Source organism: Papilio xuthus, unplaced genomic scaffold, assembly GCF_000836235.2.
Source record: "Papilio xuthus unplaced genomic scaffold, Pxut_1.1 DF827461.1, whole genome shotgun sequence".
Taxonomy (NCBI): domain Eukaryota; kingdom Metazoa; phylum Arthropoda; class Insecta; order Lepidoptera; family Papilionidae; genus Papilio; species Papilio xuthus.
The window spans coordinates 2710107-2731361 of NW_013531188.1; the positions used below are offsets into that span (position 1 = coordinate 2710107).

Here is a 21255-nt window from a genome sequence, read left to right on the forward strand (position 1 = left end):
TGTAGTGGTGTAACTTAATTTTATTCAGTGTAATATTTTTTAGTCTGTGGAGATTGTCAATTATTCTTAAGTTACATTGTCTATGCGTGGCGATGTTTTATTCCCCTCTCTTTAATCTTGAAATAATTAGTAAAATTAAATTTAAATTGCTGTAACTCATAATCTAAGCGAAGACGGCAAACAACAATCTGGATTGTTATTTATCTCTGATCTGTTCTATCTTTATTATCCAAATCTAAATCAACAGATAAAAAATTGTTATATTCGAAAAATCTTAAGCTGTTATTAGAACGTTAGAGGACAAAAAATAATGTTATGAGATTTTTTTATTTATATCGATAATAACTTTGACTCATATTCATTTGTAGTTCTCTACTTGTATTATTTGGTTTCGATTGAAGTACAAATTAATTTTTTTGGAATGAATAAGTACGGAACAGGATTTAAAATTAACAATACTTCGCAGCACTAACAATGCAATGGCTTCCTTTGACTACGTTGCCCTTTTTACTAAATTACATGAGCAATGCAAGGGTCAGAATTAATTAGGTCAATTAATTGAGTCAGGTCAAGGTCACTGACACTAAAGTCAAAAAATTAAGATTTCCTGTGAATAATAATGAACAAATATTATCACTTAACAGCATAGTTAATTAACTTGATTAAATGCCAAGGAATTCTAAGAAAAATATTAATGTAAGAATGCGTAACCTCGTTATTGTATTTAAAAGAAAGACATTCGAAATTGGTCATTATACCATGTCGTTAGAGGTTAGGACTATTTAAGGCTTAATGATCTCAGAGAGGGAGTGTTGATTGTTCCCGGTGTTGTTAATGCGATGATTGGGCCACAGCCAGTCGCTCCCTACTCGTCCAGTCTCGTTGCCGAATTGTTACACTTTAGTGTCACAAAAGTAGTGATTATTGTATTAAAATTACGCTACAGTCTGCCCTATATAATCGAAATGCAGGTAAATCTATTAAATATTTCTATATTTTTTAGTTTTGAGTTAAACAAAACGATAAAAATGAATCTAATTATTCATATCAATGTGGTTACTATGTATGCATTAAGAATTATGACGTCACTTATTTAGGATCCAATTTTTATTCAAATCATTGAAAATGAATTTTGTGATTGGGATTCATTATTTCAAATGTAAATTTTTACATTTCTATAGTAACATATTTTATTTAGAAACTATAAGTACTCGTAATTCATCAATTTTTAATCTACCGTCTTTACAGTTTAACAAATATTTGTTAATTTTATATTTATTTAACAACTACCCAACTTTTATTTACGCGAAGTTCCGCAATGTAAAAATACCGTTATCCGTGATGACATCTATTTTGAACGTAAAAGTAACTAGTAACCATAATTTATAGAAAAATTTAAGTAAAAAATTAAAAATGTTGAAGTAAATGGATGAAAAATAAAGGCAAAGGAACGTAGTAAACGAATCTTCCTGGTAAGAGATAAGCAGTTTCTTGGAATATTCTTGTGTATTTTATGTCGTGGGTAAGAATAGTAAATGTAGACACGAAACACGATTGACCGTTGGTTTCAAAGACCAAAACCTCTGTATATCGTCATCCCTGTCATTATCTTTGAATAAAACAGAGATGACAATATATACATTAAACGAGGATTTTGTTGGAGTCCTACCATAGTAAATATGAACCTGTACGTTTATTTTAATCATAATATAATATCCTTTTTATTCCAGCTTTTCGTGCGATTTTGTCTGTTAATGCTATGCCTTGCTCTTGTGGATGGAGCTCCATCAATGACAGATGCTCAATTAGAACAGACTTTAACTGACAGGAGCACCATGCAGAGACATTTGAAATGCGCGTTAGGGGAAGGGCCTTGCGATCCAGTTGGAGTACGACTCAGAAGTAAGTAATTTTTAGCATCTATACACCACCATTACCGATAGTAAGGTTTAGATTATTTTCTAGGTAAATTCATCCCAGTAACCTAAATGACCTTAAGAGTGAGTTGTCAATCATTTTCTTGTCTAGATGCATAGAGTATCATACGAATAAAAATGACATAAGGATAGTAAATCTAAAGCATAAATATTAGTAATTTTTTGCTTAATTTTGAATTTAAAGAGGTTTATATTGTGTACTTTCAGAGGTTATAATTTTTATTTCTTGCCAACGCAAACAAGTTAACATCAAACTTCTTGTCGAAATCAGTGTTGTCGAATCAAATCAAATCAATAGAATTGTTATCAATAAGAAAATCTATTTTCCTCCTATGTCGAATTATTTAAACTTTTCCGTTTCGGTTCACAGTAATCCGATAGTTATTCAACGTCGCATTAGCTCCGCTTGCGTTAGAATTAGAAAGCGCCTTTGCCTCCGTAAACAGCATTACGACAAACTCGGTCGGTGTTTGATTCTCAGTTGTAATACAAGATTCCAACTTTATAACGGCTCGTGGTAGCTGCGAGCTTATGCCTGCGTATGTAGGTGTCTGGCGCGCTCACTGAGAGTACAGAAAAGCGTGCCGAACGGCGTTACCCTGCTGCCACACACTAATATATTATATAAAAAAGTTTAAACGTAACGTCTTGTAGGAAATGTTGAGCCGACATAAAGTTTGAATGTCACTATACCTACATTAAAATATTTATTGTAGTTCTTATTAGTAATTAATTACATTGTAAACATAAAATTTAAAGATTACTTTTAGAAATCATAAAAAAAAGTTATATAAAATTGCTTGATTTTGTCATTGCCGTTAATTGCTACAAGATTTTTTTTTGTTTTTGGCTTCAAGGATAACTGGCCGTGTTTTATAAGAAACTAATAGTGCGTTTAAAAATATGGTAACTGCGAACACGATGAATTGCTCTTGAACGACCTTGGGTTTTAAATGTCAATTTCTTTAATTAATGCGAACATTAAGAATTCACAAAGTATTTACTATTTGTTATATAGGAATTAATTAAATTAATTTTAGTAGCTAATTATTATAATTAAAAAGGATTTTTTTATTGATATTGACTACAAACACGGTTTCTATTTTTGTCACACTATAGCGGACATATTTTAGTATGTCAATAAAAATAGCGTAGTAAAATTACTAAAACAGAAATATACCATGAAACAACATACGATAAGTCTTGCGTTTTTGTGTTTTTTTTAATTTATTTTAAAATAAAACGTTGCTTGTTTACGCGTGTTGCTATACAATATGCTATTTGGTTTGATTTTTAAATTAGAGATGAACAATGGATACTAATTTAATTTAATTTTACTTTTGTAATTAAAAAACGATTCATTGTTAAAATTGACAAATTTGTTTTCTCATTAATTAAATCATATTTCTTTTAACTATTCCAACCATGTATTATGCTTGTAATGAACCACTCGCTCAGAACAATAGTCGAGTCAAACAAGTACGACATTTGTACCCTTCATCATTTCGCTATTCATCATCAGCTCAAATATGATAAGGCCTAAATCAACTACCCAGGCCCAGTGGGCGTTAACTGAATTCACACACGTTTTGGAATTTCTTCATTACACTATTGGCGTTTTAAATTTAAAAAACGTTCTCATTTTTCCAGCATTAGCGCCATTGGTCCTTCGAGGCGCTTGCCCGCAGTGCTCCGCGCAGGAGACCAGACAGATTCGACGCACCCTGGCATTCGTGCAGAGGAACTACCCCTGGGAATGGGCGAGAATCGTCCGTCAACACGGATGATTTACTTCTAATATATATCTAGCTAAGTTTATTCAAATAATGATCGTAAGATTTGTTCATAAAATTGTATACGAATTGACAGTAAGTACAATATGAAAATAAAAACAATTTTTGTATTTGACGAAAAAATATTTTTTATAACATTTTTTTTAAACAGAATAAGAGGGATGATGGTTTTTTTTTTAAACGAGTTAAATAAATTCAATAAATGAATGGGGACAAAAGGATTGAAAGTAAAATAAAAACCAACCTACGAGCATACACAGACATATCTTTTTTATAAATAGGTTTTTTAAAATGAGACAAAGATTATTGTCATTAGGTCAAAACTTATGCAATGGCGCTTACGACACACACGGAAAGCGTCTGACTCTTCATAAATTGCTGTCATTAAAAAAACAACCTTTTCCTCTTACTTTAATATCTCTGGGTAAACCCATTCCTTTTTACTAAATTATCATATTAAATAAGCAATTAACATTAAACAATTTGGAGAGATTAAAACTATGTTAAATTAAAAAAAATATAAAGATTTTTTAAATGTGACATTTAAAAAAAGAATAAAAGTGTGTTTCAATAACAACACAAAATACATGGCTTTTGATAAACAAATAAAAAAGATATTTAACTATTTTTTATCTGTAAATGAAGCCTGTCTTAAGACAGGATTTTACAGTGCACTTTGTACGCAAGTGTATCAACGAGATGTAATTTATACAAACCGGCTGTGATTCGAACCAATGACCTGTTATATCATATGTACATATAATAACCAATAACATATCAATTGATTCATCCAATTTATTAAACAAAATCTTTATATTTTTTATCGAAATTCAAATTACGTACTGCGATGTTTAAAAAATTGTAAACCATTAGACAGATTAAAAAACTAGGATGTTGTGAGGACAAAGTAGGTTTTATATGTCCAATAAAATGAAAAGTTTGAATTTAATTTTTTAATATAGCTTTTAGACTTAATTTTACCGTGGCATTACTTTAACAGTTTTTACGTAGCAATTCATTCCACGTTGGGTTCTGGTAGTATTAAATAAAAATAAAATAAATTAGCAATGCTAGCGAATAAATTTTGACGCAACTTCAATGACGTATAAGTAACATGCAAGTTGGATAGAGGGGGGGTTAAGTAAGAGGTTACCGCACAAGCTAAGTTGCAAGCATTCACCGTTCAACAAGTTCAACTGACCGACCGCGTTATAGTGTTACAAAAATACAAGTTTCATCTCTGTTAAAATTAGTGTTAATTTTAAACACAAATAAAATGCAGGTAAGTTATACTATTTTACTTTTTTTTAGTAATTTTATTATAATTTTCCTTATTGCAATTTGTAGAATTGGCAAAGGATGTTACGACATTTAGCTTTACAAAGTGGGACATCTGAGTAATTTTATATTTTAAATATAAGCTTGAACCGTTGGTCGAATTTTATTAACTTATGTAATTTTTTATAACATCCGAGACTACAAAATAATCAACCCAATTAAAAGAATTGATGCTGCACAATTATAAAAATGTTACTAATATTACAACTGCGAATATTTAGATGGATGGATGTGGGATAGCTAACTTCAAAACGACTAAACGGATCTGTTTGAAATTTAGCATAGAGATAAAATACTCTCTGAAATAGGTCATAGCTTAAAAATTAAAAAAAAAAATATTCCGCGAATAGCGCGCGTTCGAAGTTGTAGCAACAACTAGAGTTAACCGAAATATAATTTTTTGTGATATTAGTAATTTTTATTAAAAGAAAATAAAAAAATATTTATGTATGCTTTAACTCTGATCAGTATGAGAATGTCTGACATCGATTCCAATTAATTGTGTCTATGAATATAAATTACATATGCACGAATTTCCTAAAACTGTAATCATAATTTTTGACATATTTGACCTTGAATTTCGGCTGCCAAAACACCCCAAGCATCAATCAAATACACCAAAAATAAAACAAACAAGTATGCTGTAGACACGTTTATTATATAAAAGTCTTTAAAGACAAACAACATTTATCGTTGGTAAATAAACGAGTCGAGTTAAATTTGTTTTGATATTATTTTTGTTAAATATGTTTATGCCTTTTATGATTGTACTTTAAATAATTTGTAAAGGTCAGACCGAAACATGAGTCAAGGAAATGTCTTTGTACCTACTCATTTAAGTGTACGTGGAATATATAATTTTTTCCTTTGGTAATTATAACATTTGTATTTGATTTATGTGTGCGCTATTAAATCATTATGCAAAGTAACACTGATTTATAATTTGAAGGTCACTGACCTCAAATGTATCTGAATTCGTTTATTATTCTTTTGTTTACTCGCTTAAATAAATGTGGATTCACTCAAAAAATTCAAAGGCAAGGACTGGTTTTAATCATGTATTATTTACTAATCTTACTAATATTATAAATGCGAATGTTTAGATGGATAGATGGATGTTTTTTGCAGGTAGCTCCAGAACGACTGAACGGATACATATAGAAGACAGTCTGGAAGAACACAGATTACTTTTTATTTTTTAAGTGTGCGAGGACGCAGCCTAGGGCGACAACTAGTGTAACCTACAATAGAAACCGCTTAATATTACCTCGGTTTAAAAGACAAATTAATAACCAAATAGGTTTCGGGTGAACTCCAAACACATATCAATTATTAAAACTATCGGATACTATGAATATTGCCGTTCCCTTCGATGTTGTGAACGATCTGTACAAATTATAACATCACGTAATGAATCAAAGTAGAAAGAAACCAATTTTGCAGAACGGATTATTGTTTTAACTTTGTTCCAATTTTCTCTCACGCTCGTATAGAAAACGTATGCGTTTTTAATACAACAAAAGCCATACGCCATTCATCATTGTGGTGTGTGAAAACATAAATGTATTTTTCACATTGCATCAACTGTTACATACTTACTTATGTGAGATTTCAAAACATACACTCTTGTGATTTTTGTATATACAAACATCACAAGAGTGTATAAAACATCACAATTTGTTATGTTATATATCTACATAATATGTCTTAAACGGCTTTCACTATACTAACTACGTCCGCGCGTAATTAAAAAAAAACTTAATAAGTAGCATATGTGTTCTTCCAGACTATGTTCTACATCTGTGTTAAATTTCAGCGAGATCCGTTCGGCTGTTCCGGAGATAACTTCAAACAAACATCAATCCATCTAAACATTCGTATTTACAATATTAGTAAGATTATAAAAATCTCTGTGTGATGTCTAAACTCTAAAAATACGACAGAGACGAACGGCATTTTGTTGACTTGTAAATTGTTATACGATTTTTTTATATTATCTATAATCTGTCCTGAGAGCTTTCTCGTTATAACCTAACCTTGACGTAATAATAATGCATACAATGTATTGGCGTTTAAATTTTCTGAGAAATTTCTTACTGTCTAGCTTTTTTATTGAAAGTCCATTTAATGGGCGGCATTGATAGCATTTTGTCACGGTTTTATAACCTTGCGGTGGCAAAAGACTGGATAAAATTGTATGGAACAGAGATTTTAGTACATGAGATAATGGCTGATATTCAACACCTCAAGTTATATCTGGAGACTTAATACGTACTCATAAACACAAAGTCAGACATGTAAGAAGTCAACTCACAAGTCCGTGATTGCGGCAAAATTTCATCGAGAGCCATTGAAATCCATCTATCCATCCAAATAACTTTCGCATTTATAATATTAAGTAAGATGAAGGGAAGACGGCTTAGGAAGGATGGATTGTAATATTTTTTTATTTATTTCATATAACTTGTTTCACTTATTTGTAATATAAAAGGTAATCTTTTAAATTTGTATATGAAAAAACAAATAAGTTGACGACAAGGTCAGCCACGATATTGTGTACCGTGCGAGCTAAACCCGTTTTGTGGTCAACGCATCCACCGCATGCGAATTAATCGCCTATTGTTAATGTCATAAAATTTAAATAGCAATAGACATTACTCATTCCATATTGTTCACCTTGACTTTGATGATATCCTCGAAGATAATTTAAACCTTGAATAAATATTTTGACTGGTATCATTTTTAAATATACTACGTTAATTATTTGGAAGATAATAATTGATAAGGTCATAAATACCAACGGAAAAAGTGAAAAGTACTAAAACCAAAATTGAAATTATTTGTTTTTTGAGACTTATAATTCCGAGGAAGAGGCATTCAGACAGTTCACTTTAATTGAGGACTACATTCAAGAGCTTCGGCAGCCGATAATCAAAGGCACCTTAATATTTAAAATAGTTTTTATACCTATTTCATAATTTTGCTTTTTTATGGCTCTGCTACCCACCTGCTCCCTTTGGCGACGCCCATGACTCCATGAATTAGTGTAAAGGAGCCTTAGAGTTACTTAACCTTTATCTATTAAATTATGTTAATACGAATATCATATGTTTCAGATCAATCACATTATTATCGCTCTTTGTGCGTTGGCGGCAACTTGCCTCGCGCAGGCCCAGACAGACAGGCCTCCAGTCTCTGACACAGCACTCGAGGAGGCCCTCAACGATAAACGTTTCATACAACGACAGCTGAAGTGCGCTCTCGGTGAAGCGCCTTGCGATCCCATCGGCAAACGTCTCAAAAGTAAGTTGTGTTAAGAAACGGTTTTTTTTCTTCGTCGATAACTCCGCCCCTAGTTGTCCGATTTTGATAATTCTTATTTTAACCGACTTTAAAAAGAAGGAGGTTCTCAATATGTCTGTATGTTTTTTAAATTATATTCTAAGTGAACGCATAAATCAGTCTAAACAAATAATGGTCTCGTTATAGAGATTTTTTTTCATGATAATTTTGTACATATTGTGTTTGAGGAGCGATATGTAGAGCTACTGTTTTATTACTGTTAAAGCTTATTAGAGCTAAGCTAGATTTAGCTCAGTGCAATAATCTCGTAATATGAAATTAATGGTCTCTTATTATATTTGCAGCACTAGCGCCATTGGTCCTTCGCGGCGCGTGCCCGCAATGCACGCCACAAGAAACGAAACAAATTCAACGCACGTTATCTTACGTACAAAGAAACTTTCCGCAGCAGTGGGCCAAGATCGTGCGCCAATACTCCGGCTGAACATTATTATTAAATTGTAAAGAGAAACTCGTTATCAAGGCTGAATTGTACTATTATATTCTTTGTCCAGTGTCAACTTCAATTTTAAATTGACAAAACTGTTTTCAAATAAAATTGTTAAAATTTGTCTGTACCATACTTAAGCTAAAAAATATTGTTTTAGTAACTATTTTGTGGTATTAAGGACATACCTACTTTGTATATTTATAACTAAAATATTATGATGGACCACAAATGCAAAGAAAAGTTTTTGAACCAGTAATATGTTGCTCAAAAACAACAAACTCTTGACCACAAATTTAATAGAACTTCTGTGTGTTTGTAACGACTCCTAAAAGTAAAAATCTTCCTACGAGAGGAAGATAATACAGGCAAAAGTTTTATAAAAAACTCAATTTATTTCCTAATGGGTCTAAGTCAATCCCTCGCTTAAATGAAATAGTGTTCAAATTAAAAAAAAGACTACTAATAATGTGTATTTATTGTGAAAACTGTACTTATTAGGAAGAAACATCATCATCGTCATTATCGCCAGTGATGGCTTTAGAGAGAATACAACATTTAAAATATTTTTGCGTATTTTAATTACTTAAGACTTTTTAATAAGTAAGACTACAAGTCTTATAAAATAGGCGTATAGTTCTCAAGTATTGTAATCTAATTTTAATAAGTGTAATATACTCTTTTTTAACAATAAATCTCAAAGATTATTTTTTTTATAAATATTCTTCTTTAACACTTGAACTTTTATCCAAGTCCCGAATGCCAATTACATCATCTTGCTGTTTTTGTGGTTGCTTCCTACTTCGAATGCGTTGCGAAATTCGTCTGTGGCAGTACTTATTTCCGAATCCTGAAGAGTATCTTTAAGTAGAGAGTTAATTAAAATGATTAATCGGAACAATTGTGCTTTAAATTAAAAGTACTGGCAAATGTATATAAATAACATTAATTAAAAGCAACTAAGTAACTAACTTTTTGTTTTAAATTCTGTGCATGCTCAACAGTCTGGCCTTTAATTTGAAGTTCTTCCTTATGGCGTTATAAGGTTCATGTAAACTACTAAATAAATTACTCTACTACTTTTTAAAGCATCTTCTGTTTCTTCAGTATTAATTTTTGGACAGAACTGGTTTTGCAAAGAAAGGATTTTTACGTCAACGAGAATTTGTTATTTAATCTCAATTATTATGAACAACATTTCTGTTTTCACGCTAATATTATTTTTTCTACGCGTATAAAAACCGGTAATGCAATCCTTATTTCATTTTATACTCTGATTTTATGATTTTTAATACTAGTAACACTAAGAATGCACTCTATGACCTTTTGCCGTTTTGTTGGTATGTGCTGACGCTGCCATTATCTTTGTTTCCGGTGAAGTAGAATGCTATCTTTTTAAATTATATATCAATATATTTTAGTTGAATTAAACTACTATATTAAATTATAAGTTACGTAAATTTAAAAAAACGATGATAAAGCTAGAAAGTCAAATTATTTCCTATTTGACAATTTTTTCGTCGAAATCAGTGCTGCCAACTAAAGAAACTACCAAAGTAATATCGTACGCAGTCGGTGAATTTATTTATTATTTACAATTAGTATTTTGCCAGTTTATTGACAAATAAGGAAGCATATTAGTATATTTGTGATTTGATATTATCAATTAAACATCTAATGTTACATGTATGAATTGGTATCGTCGATTTTAATGATGTTATGATAACTGCTATGCTCAACCTATACTTGCTATAGAATAAAATATGGTTGTGCGATTCGCCTGAACAGATTAGTGGTGATGTGTGAACAGTCAGAAACTGAGTATTTGGATGGGGAAGTGGTGTGGGTAAAGCTGGGCTCGTGCTTTTGGCCCGGCGAGGTGGTTGGTCCCGATAAGCTTCCACCAGATCTCCTGCCATCATTCAAGAAACCCCCTATTGCAGTTGTCAAATTTTTTCAAGAAGAGACTTTGTAAGTATACTAAAGATTTGTAATTTTATTCCACACAATACATGCATGTTATTGTCATTAATGTATGTTATATTTACAAAGAATCTATTTTGTAAAAATAATATTGTACCTATTAGTATACCTAAAATTTTTCACAAATCTTATAACCTTAATTTATATATAGTGCAATATCTATTTTCCATATATCACTTCCTCCGATGCATGATCTCAAGACTTTATTATATAAGATGATACAACTTTATAATCAATAATTTTTGTGATTTTCAGTGAATATGTGAAAAATACAAACTCTATTTACAAATACAACTGCAGCCGCAAAAATGAATTTATCAACAAAGGACTTTGTAAGTACATTTCGCATATAAATAATTATGCATTATAAATTACGGCGAACATCTTAAGATAAATATATTTTTAAGATAATAATAATTATTTTATTGCAAAGCTTAGTTTTACTGTATGTTCATTACTAAATAACAATACTACAACATTTACTCCTCCCCTTTTCTTTAGAGGAAAGGATGAGAGGGGGAAGCATATTTGGTGGGAGTCTCAGGGATTCTCTAATTCTCTCTTTAGAAAGACAAAATTTCCTCTTTCTGTGCATTCCTTTTTTGTTGATTGATTAAAGATAGACCACATATTTTCAAATAGGAATCTGTATGCATAGTGGTATCTTGTCTTTTTCAAACTCAGGTGGCCGCTTCCTTGTTTGCTATGTTATACTGCAAAAAAATCATGTGTTTTTGTTCAATATGTCACTAACACATTCTTTCTATGGAAAGAATTTTCTGATAAGACTTACCACATTTTGCCGATGTCTGTTTTTGGTTGATGTAATCAATACAGTATTTCAACAATGTTCCCTAGGGACTTGGTCTGTTTGTGTTAAATAACTTGCTTTGTTTATTTAGGTCAAATCTAATAATAAAATTTAATAATAATTTGGAGTAAAAAAGAAGTTCTTTATTCGAATGCTCGGGGGAACATCAATATTTTTTCCGTCACAGGTTATTACGATTACTTCAAATTGATATTTTATCATTTTTATCTGTTCAAATATATTGATATTTAGCTTAAGATTTAAATTTAAATATTTAAGAATTTATTAAGTATTATTAAATATTTGTTCTGAATGAACTTTAACATTAACATATGTTTTTGCAATACTTACATGTAAAATTCTTTAATAGATTAATTTATTGTAAGTTTATTTATTTCTTTTTTCAGATATGTACAGAACAAAACATGGACTTATGGAGAAATTTCCTGAAGATGTGATTAGAGCTGAAACAGCAGTAGGAGGTGATATAAAAATATTGACTAGAGATGAATTTCAAGAAGAGAAGAAAGAGAGCTATGCTGGATTGTTTGGTGATCCAGCTAAACGGACACCACAATCTGCTAAACGAGGTACAGTATCATGTTGGAGAAATAGAAAACGGTTTTTTTTAATTGTAGTTATCTCCAGATTGTACTTGATTTGTATTGATAAATCCTAGTTTTTTTGTTTTATTCAAACTAGATATATAGATATTATTATGTGACTCCCACAATATAGTACTTAAAGTTTTTCTTATTCATTTCAGCTAAAGGAAGATATCCCCAATCACCAGCATTAAGAACTCCAATAAGAAAGGTAGTTTTAATTGTGTTACTTTAAACTTAACATTGTAGTTTCATGGAACTTGAGTGCATTTCAATAATTTTACAATGTATTTTGATTTACAGTATATTTAATTGTTTCAGATAAAGGATAAGACTAATTACAAAGTACATATATTACTACAAGGATCTAAAACTCCCGCAACCCCAGCAACAGACCTCGCTTCACCTTCCACAAGCCGAGCCGGCTCCGAGCCCACAGAGGAAAAAGTTGAAAATGTTACAGAACAACCTGTCTCCAGTTACAGCACACCAACTATGTCCAGTAGCGGTATATACTCTTGTCACGCCTGTCCATTCACTACGACAAGACTAAATGTCCTGATCATGCACAACAAAACTCACAGTGTAACATTTACACCGTACACACCATCGCCTGTCAGAAAACCAGTCTCTAAAACAAAAACAAAAACTCCCAAATCTCGTAAACCGAAAGAAAAGAATGATAAAGTCATCAAAAGTGATAAAGCGGATAAGATTAATCAAGCTCAAAAACGATTATCACAAGAAAAAGCAGTCGAAGTTGAAGTAAAGAAAGTGAAGACTGATGAAGAAATTAAAAGTAGCCTATTGGCAGATTGGGATGATGTGGGTGAAGATTCAAATGATGAATCTACGATAGCTATGACTACGTCTCCAGAAGTCCCAGTAGGGGCTGAATCTCCCGACGTACCCACTCCGGCTGAACTACCTTCCGCACAGATTCCTGCTGAAATTTCACCGAATACACAAAAGAATTCGGAAGATTTACAATCATCAGAAAAACCGGAATCGTCAAGTGATTCCAAATATGAGTTTTGTGAAGACGAAGATTGGTCAATGGAGGCAGATGCGGGCAGGAAAATTCCTCGGGTAAAAAATCCATCTAAACGAAAAGAAAGCGTCAAAAGTCTAAGTACTGAAGATGATGATGTTCGCAGAGAAGTAGCCGAATTACTTAACAAGACGACTGTACCGGAATTGCCGTCGGTTCCGGCAACACTGCCAGTGGAAGAAAATTTTCCAGAGCGACCGGTTGCGAAATCACCGGACAAAAAGAATGATTCTAACACCACAGAACCATCACCAGAATCGAGTCAAGCTAGTGAGAAAAATAATACTGATCAAGCTCCTAAAACAATTTTTAAAACTAAAACATTTTTTCGAAGTCGCCACTCTAGAAGTCAGGATGCAATAGGAAAATATGTAGCGGAACAGTTGAATGCCGCAGAGAGAATGGATTTATCGGAGAATGAAACGAACGGTATAGAATCTTCATCTTCACCTGAATCCCGGGAATCTCCTGTAGAACATGTGAAAGTGGCGAGACTGGCTCCTAAAATACAATTAAAAAAAATGAAGGCTGAAGCAGCACAGCAACAAGAAAAAGAGAAAAATATATTGGATACTAAACAAGAGGAGGATGTATCAAGTAATTCATTGAAAGTACCAGACCATGTTATAAATATAACTAACGATTTTAATATTGAAAAAGACGAAACAGATTCATTGACTAGTCAAGACCTTATATATAATACACCAGAAATTACACAAGAAAGTACTAACAATCTAAACGAAGAATTAGAACCTTCAGAAATATCAGAATCTTTGCCGATAACTAGTGATGTAACAGATAAAGATAACTTTATGCCAACAATAAGTCAAAATTCTTTAGAAGAATCAGATTTTGATAAAGCAATCGACAAAGAGAGCAAAGATGATGAATATGAAAAGAATAAAACACATTTAAATCTACAATTAGATTATGAACATTCTTTAGAAACACGTATGACTGAGACTGCGGTGGATGCATTGCTCAGTGTCTCGCGAGAAACTGATAACGTTACCAGGGTTATTAGTGATGATCCACCAGAAGATTTATTTGAAGATGAAAAAGATACGACAAATGTTAACATAGTTAATGGATATAATGAAATAAAGGAAATCATTGATGATAAAGTAAAGGATCAAGCAATTAACAATGACATTGAATGCTCAAAATTACAAACAAATTCATTAGATGAATTACCAATAACAGATAATTTAGATACCGATATAGATACTGATAAAATAAGTGTAACTAAAGATGAAACAAAAATCACAGAAGATGATGAAGTTAAAGATAAAATTGAAGATATTGTTGACGATGTAGTCGGTGATAGTGTGCCTACGGAATCTGATCTCCAAATAGCCGAGGCACTTATTAATTTACCATCGACGGCGATACAAAATAAAACATTCAGTGAAACACCACCTGTAACTCCGCCCCTTACATTAGAAATAGACAAGCCGATAGAATCTTGCGAAGACGTGTTGAACAAGGAATTTGTTGATACAGTCTCACACAGTCCCTCTACTAAAGATTTGGTAATTGAAGAACCTGAAACAGATTACTCTAATGAAAAGAAAGAAAATATTTCACGTTATGAAACAGAACAAGAGAAAAGTGAAAATCTAAATGCTGCACAATCTTTAGTGCAAATGTCTGAATGTATTGATCATAATATTAACTTTGTTGAAATCGAATCTGAAAATAAAAAAGAGGCTAGCCCAAATAAGACCAGTAAATCGAAAACGACAGAGGCCACAGATAGCGTGTTAGAACCTAAAGTATCATTATTACCAAAAAAATCTACAGTAGAACAATCTAACGGTAAATCCGTTTCATACGACAAATCTTCTAGTAAACTATTGAAAATATTGGAAAAACCAACAACACCAAAACTAGCTCCTAATAAAACTATTATAAGTAAACGAGTCATTATTCCTGGCAAAGAGAAAATACTAAATTTCGATGTTGGCAAACAATCTTTTAAGGGAAAACCTCAAGCGATCAAACAGAATATAGTCATCCGGAGATCTGGGCCTAATAAAACTATATTAAATAATATCAATGAAGTATCAAACCTCAATAAAATTATTCTTTCTCGCAGCAATAAGCCTGTTCAAGACTCATCTTCAGTACAAACATATACTATACAAACGCCCGTCGAACATTCCTCCGATCCGAATACTATACTTATACAACCAAAAAATAGAAAAATTGGTAAAACACTAACAAAAATACAGAAAATAAAACCACAAACGCAAACATCATTCGTAGCACATATTAAAGAAAAAAAGTCTATTAAAGAAAGTGGAAATGATGAACCCATATTCGATATAAATTCAATGCCCATAGTATTGTCTGATGATATACTCACGCCTGAAAGTATCGAGAAAATGCCAATTGTTATGTCAGATGCAAATATTATAACGAATTCTACAAATACCACAAAAATTAAAACTAAGACTAAAGTCGAAAGTGAAAAATTAGCTTTGAGTCCAGTTACTACTAAAAGTCTAAGTCCTATACCGAGCAAAGCGGAAATCAAAACGATGGTTATGAGTCCATCGAGTGATGCCGCCAAAGTAACAACCCCCAACATTCTCTCTAAGTCAGCAAAGTTACGCGGTGCTAAACCTATGTTAGTTATAGAGAAGGCCACAGGCAAAAAGAAAATCATCCTGCCTCAGCCCGAGACGGCGGTGAAAGAAGCGAAACAATCTCACGTCCCCACTCTAGTGCCATCAGTCTCTCAGAGCGGGGGGAAAACTGAAAAGTACATTATCCTGCCCACGACCAGCGCCCCCCGCGCCACGCGCACTCAGAAAATAGTCATTGACCCACAAACAGGGAAAGCTCACATGTTCCTCGCTAAGGGAAACGACGCTTTGGCAGTCACCGATAACAAAGCAGTCTCCGCCAAACTGATACAACAGTCCTCAGAGAACACCGCGCCCGGCAATACCGTCATGATTATAACGAATTCACAAGGAGCTCAGTCCAAGATCGTATTGACGCCGGAGCACGAAAAGATATTGTTCCCTCATAAAGCGAATGTATCGCAACTGAAAACAGTCACACAACGTATTACAACAAATTCAACTATAGTACATAAAACGACTGTGTCCACGTCCACCGCCTCTAAAGGCCAGGCGAGGATTGTGCCCAGGCACAAAAGTGCAATTATTACATCTAAAGGTCAGCTAATCGTCGGCGGACTCGTGCCCTCCGGCACCACCAACATAGCTCCGATGCCAGAAATCAGGCCTGCGCTGAAGCGAATAGTGCCCGCCGAGACCAAGAAGATCGTGCACACGACACACGTCCAGAAGGACTCGTCGGAGCCGATGTTGTTTTATCAAAGAAAACCTGGCACCTACATGCAACTCACCGCCGCACAGTTTGAACACCTGCAACGGACGGGGCAGCTTATATCGAAATCACCAATAGCCCAAGAGAGTAAAGTGATCATTCAGAAACCCAGCGCGAAGTCTCCGAAGGAACCCGTCGTTATAACTACTTCCAAGCAAAGAGGGAGAAAGAGCACGATCGACCCTCAGACGCCGCAGAAGAAGGCAAAGCAGGAGATAGCGATAGCCCCAGCGCCGCCACCCGTCCCTGCTCTTGTGTCCGCCCTCGCGCCAGTGTCACAGCTCACTGCAGCTCCATCCTTGTCATCTAATCCCGTAGCGACAAATATACAAACCGTTCACGCCTCGAGTCCGGCGACAGCGTCAGCATCGACGTATCCCGACTTGGACAACATTGAGGAAATTTTGCCATCGACGGCTATAGCACGTCAAGCGGAGTCCGCTCCGGCGCAACCTGAGCCGGCCGGAGCTACGGCGCCGGGTGCACTCTCCGACGGGCAGCTGCTGGCGGTGCCTGGGGAGCATTTCGGGGGATTGGCCGGCACCTTCTACCTCTGCATGGAGGACAACGGAAATTATACTATAGTAGACAATCGTCCGTTGATACTGGAGAACAACGAGCTGGTCCCGATGGCGGAGCCCGCGCCCGCCATAGCGCCGCTGCCCGAGCGGCGCGATATCCTGGAAGCGGCGCTCGCCAACAGCGACGTGTTCCAGCCGGAGGCGGCGCGTGACGATCCGCCCGACTTTCGCGACCTCAATGCTAACGTACCGGTTCTCTGCCGCGTATCCGAGACGAGCACCACACTCAACCAGCCGATCATGACCCCCGTCGAGGTGCCCACTAAGGCCGACAGCGAGCCCGCGGTGCCCGCCGTGCCCGCCAACCTGGACGACGGGCTGGCCGTGATCGGCGTCACGCCGCACACGGTGCCCACCTCGCTCGAGCTGCCCATCACCGTCACAGACCCCAGGATAGCGCCCAAGACTTCGGACCCTCTCAGCGGTAGCGCGTACAGCGCCGCCCTCTTGCCCTCGCCCAACGCCGAGATCGCGCTCGTCACGTCCAGCGAGGAGGTGGACGTGCACGCTCCAGGGGTTATGACGCTGCCTCTCCTGACGGACGACGTGTCCGTGGGCAAGTCCCTACCCATTCTGACGGACGAGGTGTCGGAGCGCGGCGTGTCGTCGGTGGAGTCGGCGCTGGGCTCGCCTTCGTCGGCGGAGGTGCGCGACTCGGAAGCGGAGGAGAGTCAGTGGTCGCGGCTGCTCACGCCCAGCTCCGACACCTCCGAGACCTCCGCGGAGATCCCGCTGCAGCCCCCCATCAAACTGTCCGTTAATGATCTATCTCATAGCGAATAAAATATAACAATGTATTGTTTTTATATATGCTTTTCCTCAAAGCTTGCAAAAAATGATTTTGATTCGTTATTTATTAATTTTTCGTAAGTTTTAAAATATGAAATGTGCAATAGGATTAATGTTCATTTTACTCCTTGGAAGGATATAACCGGTTCCATACGACAGTGTTGTGTTAGTCAGCCGGCGGGGGGCTGGTTGCGTTGTGAACGTGCTCCGGCGGCGGGACGTGTGTACATATTGTAATGTCTTTTACTGAACGATCAACTGGAAAGATTTAATATAAAACGCGGTCGCGGTCAATATATTATATTCAGCACAGAAGTATAGTGTAAGAAAATTATGATTGTAAATCTAAAATGCCGTTGTTGGATCGTATGTGTAATATATAAAAGTTTAGGTATATTGTAATATTTTTTATATCGTTTAGTCTCAAGGAAAATCAAGAATGTGTACGGTTATTACACAGGTGTAAGAACTTTCAGTTCCGGTTTGGCAAATTTTGTTATTCAAAATTTAGGTCACTTCGGTTAACTGATTTAGGCTATATTGTGTAACGTTATATCATTATCGTAGAATTAATTGTAAGTACAATGTTGTTACAGTAACGTCAAAGGCACATGAAGGTTTGAGTTTGAGTGAACAGAGCTAATGCAATGCCCCACACACAGAGGGAGCAGTTAGCTATTTACTTTCTGTGTAGTTAAAACTCTAATAAAGAAATTTTATTCAATAAAATATTTTTATTTCACTTCGTAACTTATTTCTAGGTGAATTAAAACATTTCATTTAACTTAACTTTCTATTTTCATTTAATCGTATTGGTAAAAACCGTTATAAATATAACGTTTATGACAATGTCGTAGGTAACGTTACCTCCTCAAAATGCACTACACTATTTTAACTACAAACTACAACAACAATATTTTATTTTATAATATAAATTCGTAACACGTTAACAGTTGCATTTCACAACACATAATACTTTTGATAAATACAATTATTTATTTGCAACCTGTTTGAAAATATACATTTATGTTATACATAATAGGTTTATGTTAATATATATAGCGCCTGTTTTAATTAGTTTATAAATTAAAAGAATCGATTAAAAAAAAGATAATTTACAAGTACATACTTAGTAGTAATTTTTACTTTCTAATGATCTGAAGACTGGTTCAATGACAAATGCTTAAAACGATTATCACAAGACAAGCCGCAGAGACGACAACAGTACTGAAATATCGTGCCTTTAAAAAATATATATTTTGAATTTAAAAGAACAGCTGAATTAAGCTATTGGTATCAACTGTTAAAAATAACAATAACATTAATATAGCGTTAAAATAACGTTACGTTAAAATAAATAGTTTATGAAAGGTTAGGTTAATATAGCAGTCAGTAAAAAGGTTATATTTCTACAATCTGTTGAAAAAGATAGCGGCACGATATTTGTCGTCTACTGCAGAGCTTGTCGGGTGGTGTTGGGCAGGAAGAGGCACATGAGTCCGCCGCCGGCGAGCAGCACGGCCACAATGAATGTGGGCGCGGGGCAGTACGTGTCCAGCAGCGCCGCGATCACCACGTTGCCGATGATGCCGCCGAGACGCGCCGCCACCATTGATACCGCTACACCAGTAGCACTGAAACATTCATGATAAAATTATAACACTAATTTCACACAAGTTTTTTTTTAAACAAGTTTACATACAATATTACAGTATAGATCTCGTATAGACCCTGTCTCCAAATAAATATTAATGCAAATTAAAACTTAGTTTCCTTACAGTTGGTTTCCAAGACAAAAATCTCTGTATCAATATCTTTGACAAAACAGCAATAATAACATGTTTCAAAAGGGGATGTTGGTCTCAGAAAACCACGATTAATCCGTCACTAGTAAACACACATCTGATTAGCAGTACTTTAGTGTATATTTGTCATACAAAATCTTGAGGGATAAGTGTAGCGTGTAACTCACCGCAAGTTGGTGGGGAAGACCTCAGTAATGAGGCAGTCGAGCGAGGCGTTGCCGCACGATATCACAGAGCTGAAGATGGCGCTCACTATCAGGTTGTTGGTCTTGTTGTACACGAAGTACATCGCCGCAGAGCACAGACCCGCAGAGAACGTCGAAAATACTACGTACAAAGGTTTACTTAAAATTTATGTTCCATTACAGCAATGAAAACCTACTTTATTTTTCCTTGCAAAAATCTAACAATGACGTTGTCTCCTAAATATAACAATATATCAAATAAGCTTAACCAGGAGCGATATTCTATGGTAAGACATAAAAAAACAGTAACTAGATTGAGAACTTCCTCCATTTTGAAGTCGTTTAAAATAATAAAAGGAAACATACCCAAGAAGAACTTCCTTCCGAGTCGATCCATTCCGAGCACGGCGAAGATATTGGAAGGTATAGCTGCGGCGACTGTGATGAGTGACTCCATGAAGACGTCGGAGTGTATGTGCGGGTCACAGAGCGCTTCCGCGGAGTGCGTGCCGCGCTGCACCACGTACGCCGTCGCCTGACAGATGTCCGCCGGCGCGTTGTCGTTGGCGCGCGACCACTCGTCGAAACGGTTAAACATTTCAGGGAACCACATCATCAGACCGTAGTAACTGTGAACGAGATATAGTCAAATGTAAAAGGAGAGTTACCTTGAGATATTGAGAGAGATAGTAGGATTAATAAGCTACCAAAAAGTTTGAAGTATTTAACTTGGCACGTCAGAACCAATAGTAATCTTTTACCCAATGTGCCAACTATTTTTTACAACATTACAACTATTAATTCTTCAAAAACTTACCCGATATGGAATGTAAAGTTGATGGTGATGGATATCGTTGTGAACTTGAGTATGGGCGGCACGAAGAGCTGCTTGCTGTGCTCCACGATGTCGCTCAGCATCCTACGCATCTTTGACTTTGGTTCCTTCTCTTCCAGCTGCTTTTCAGGCTTGGCGTGTACAGGTACGTCTACTAATAACTGCTTAACGGGGTACTCCTCTTTACTGCGGCCCGTGTTCATGAGATAGATTCCTTTAAATACTTCTAGAGCGTCTTCATGGCGACCCGTAGTGATCAAGAATTTTGGTGATTCAGGCAGCAGAAACAATAGCGCCGCGACTAGGAAAGACGGTAGGGACATCACTAACAAGAAGATACGCCAAGAGTTGTAGACAAAACCACCTGTCGTTCCTCCGATTTCTGGAAA

General features: G+C 35.3%; 3 protein-coding genes across 5 annotated transcripts in view; 2 read left to right on the forward strand and 1 right to left on the reverse strand.

The window, feature by feature from the left end:
• Positions 1–899: 899 nt before the first annotated feature.
• On the forward strand, positions 900–9574 carry CSP16 (chemosensory protein 16). The gene is made up of 5 exons (XM_013314370.1): positions 900–971; positions 1731–1902; positions 3588–3706; positions 8185–8371; positions 8716–9574. Exons 1-5 carry the CDS (start codon positions 966–968, stop codon positions 8853–8855), a joined length of 624 nt encoding a protein of 207 aa, XP_013169824.1. The 5' UTR covers positions 900–965; the 3' UTR covers positions 8856–9574.
• An 833-nt stretch (positions 9575–10407) lies between these two features.
• LOC106119386 (uncharacterized) lies at positions 10408–18230 on the forward strand. Its single transcript, XM_013314332.1, has 5 exons — positions 10408–10829; positions 11097–11173; positions 12060–12242; positions 12419–12468; positions 12579–18230. Exons 1-5 carry the CDS (start codon positions 10657–10659, stop codon positions 18033–18035), a joined length of 5940 nt encoding a protein of 1979 aa, XP_013169786.1. The 5' UTR covers positions 10408–10656; the 3' UTR covers positions 18036–18230.
• Positions 18231–19454: 1224 nt separating this feature from the next.
• Positions 19455–21255, reverse strand: part of LOC106119388 (synaptic vesicle glycoprotein 2B) — a 36731-nt gene continuing 34930 nt past the window's right edge. For all 3 annotated transcript variants that reach the window (XM_013314336.1, XM_013314334.1, XM_013314335.1), the window contains exons 8-11: positions 20849–21248; positions 20398–20660; positions 20014–20173; positions 19455–19675 (exon numbers count right to left, since the gene is read on the reverse strand). In XM_013314336.1, the coding sequence (XP_013169790.1) occupies positions 19492–19675; positions 20014–20173; positions 20398–20660; positions 20849–21248 (1007 nt within the window). In that variant the 3' untranslated portion in view covers positions 19455–19491. The remainder of the gene's footprint in view (positions 19676–20013; positions 20174–20397; positions 20661–20848; positions 21249–21255) is intronic.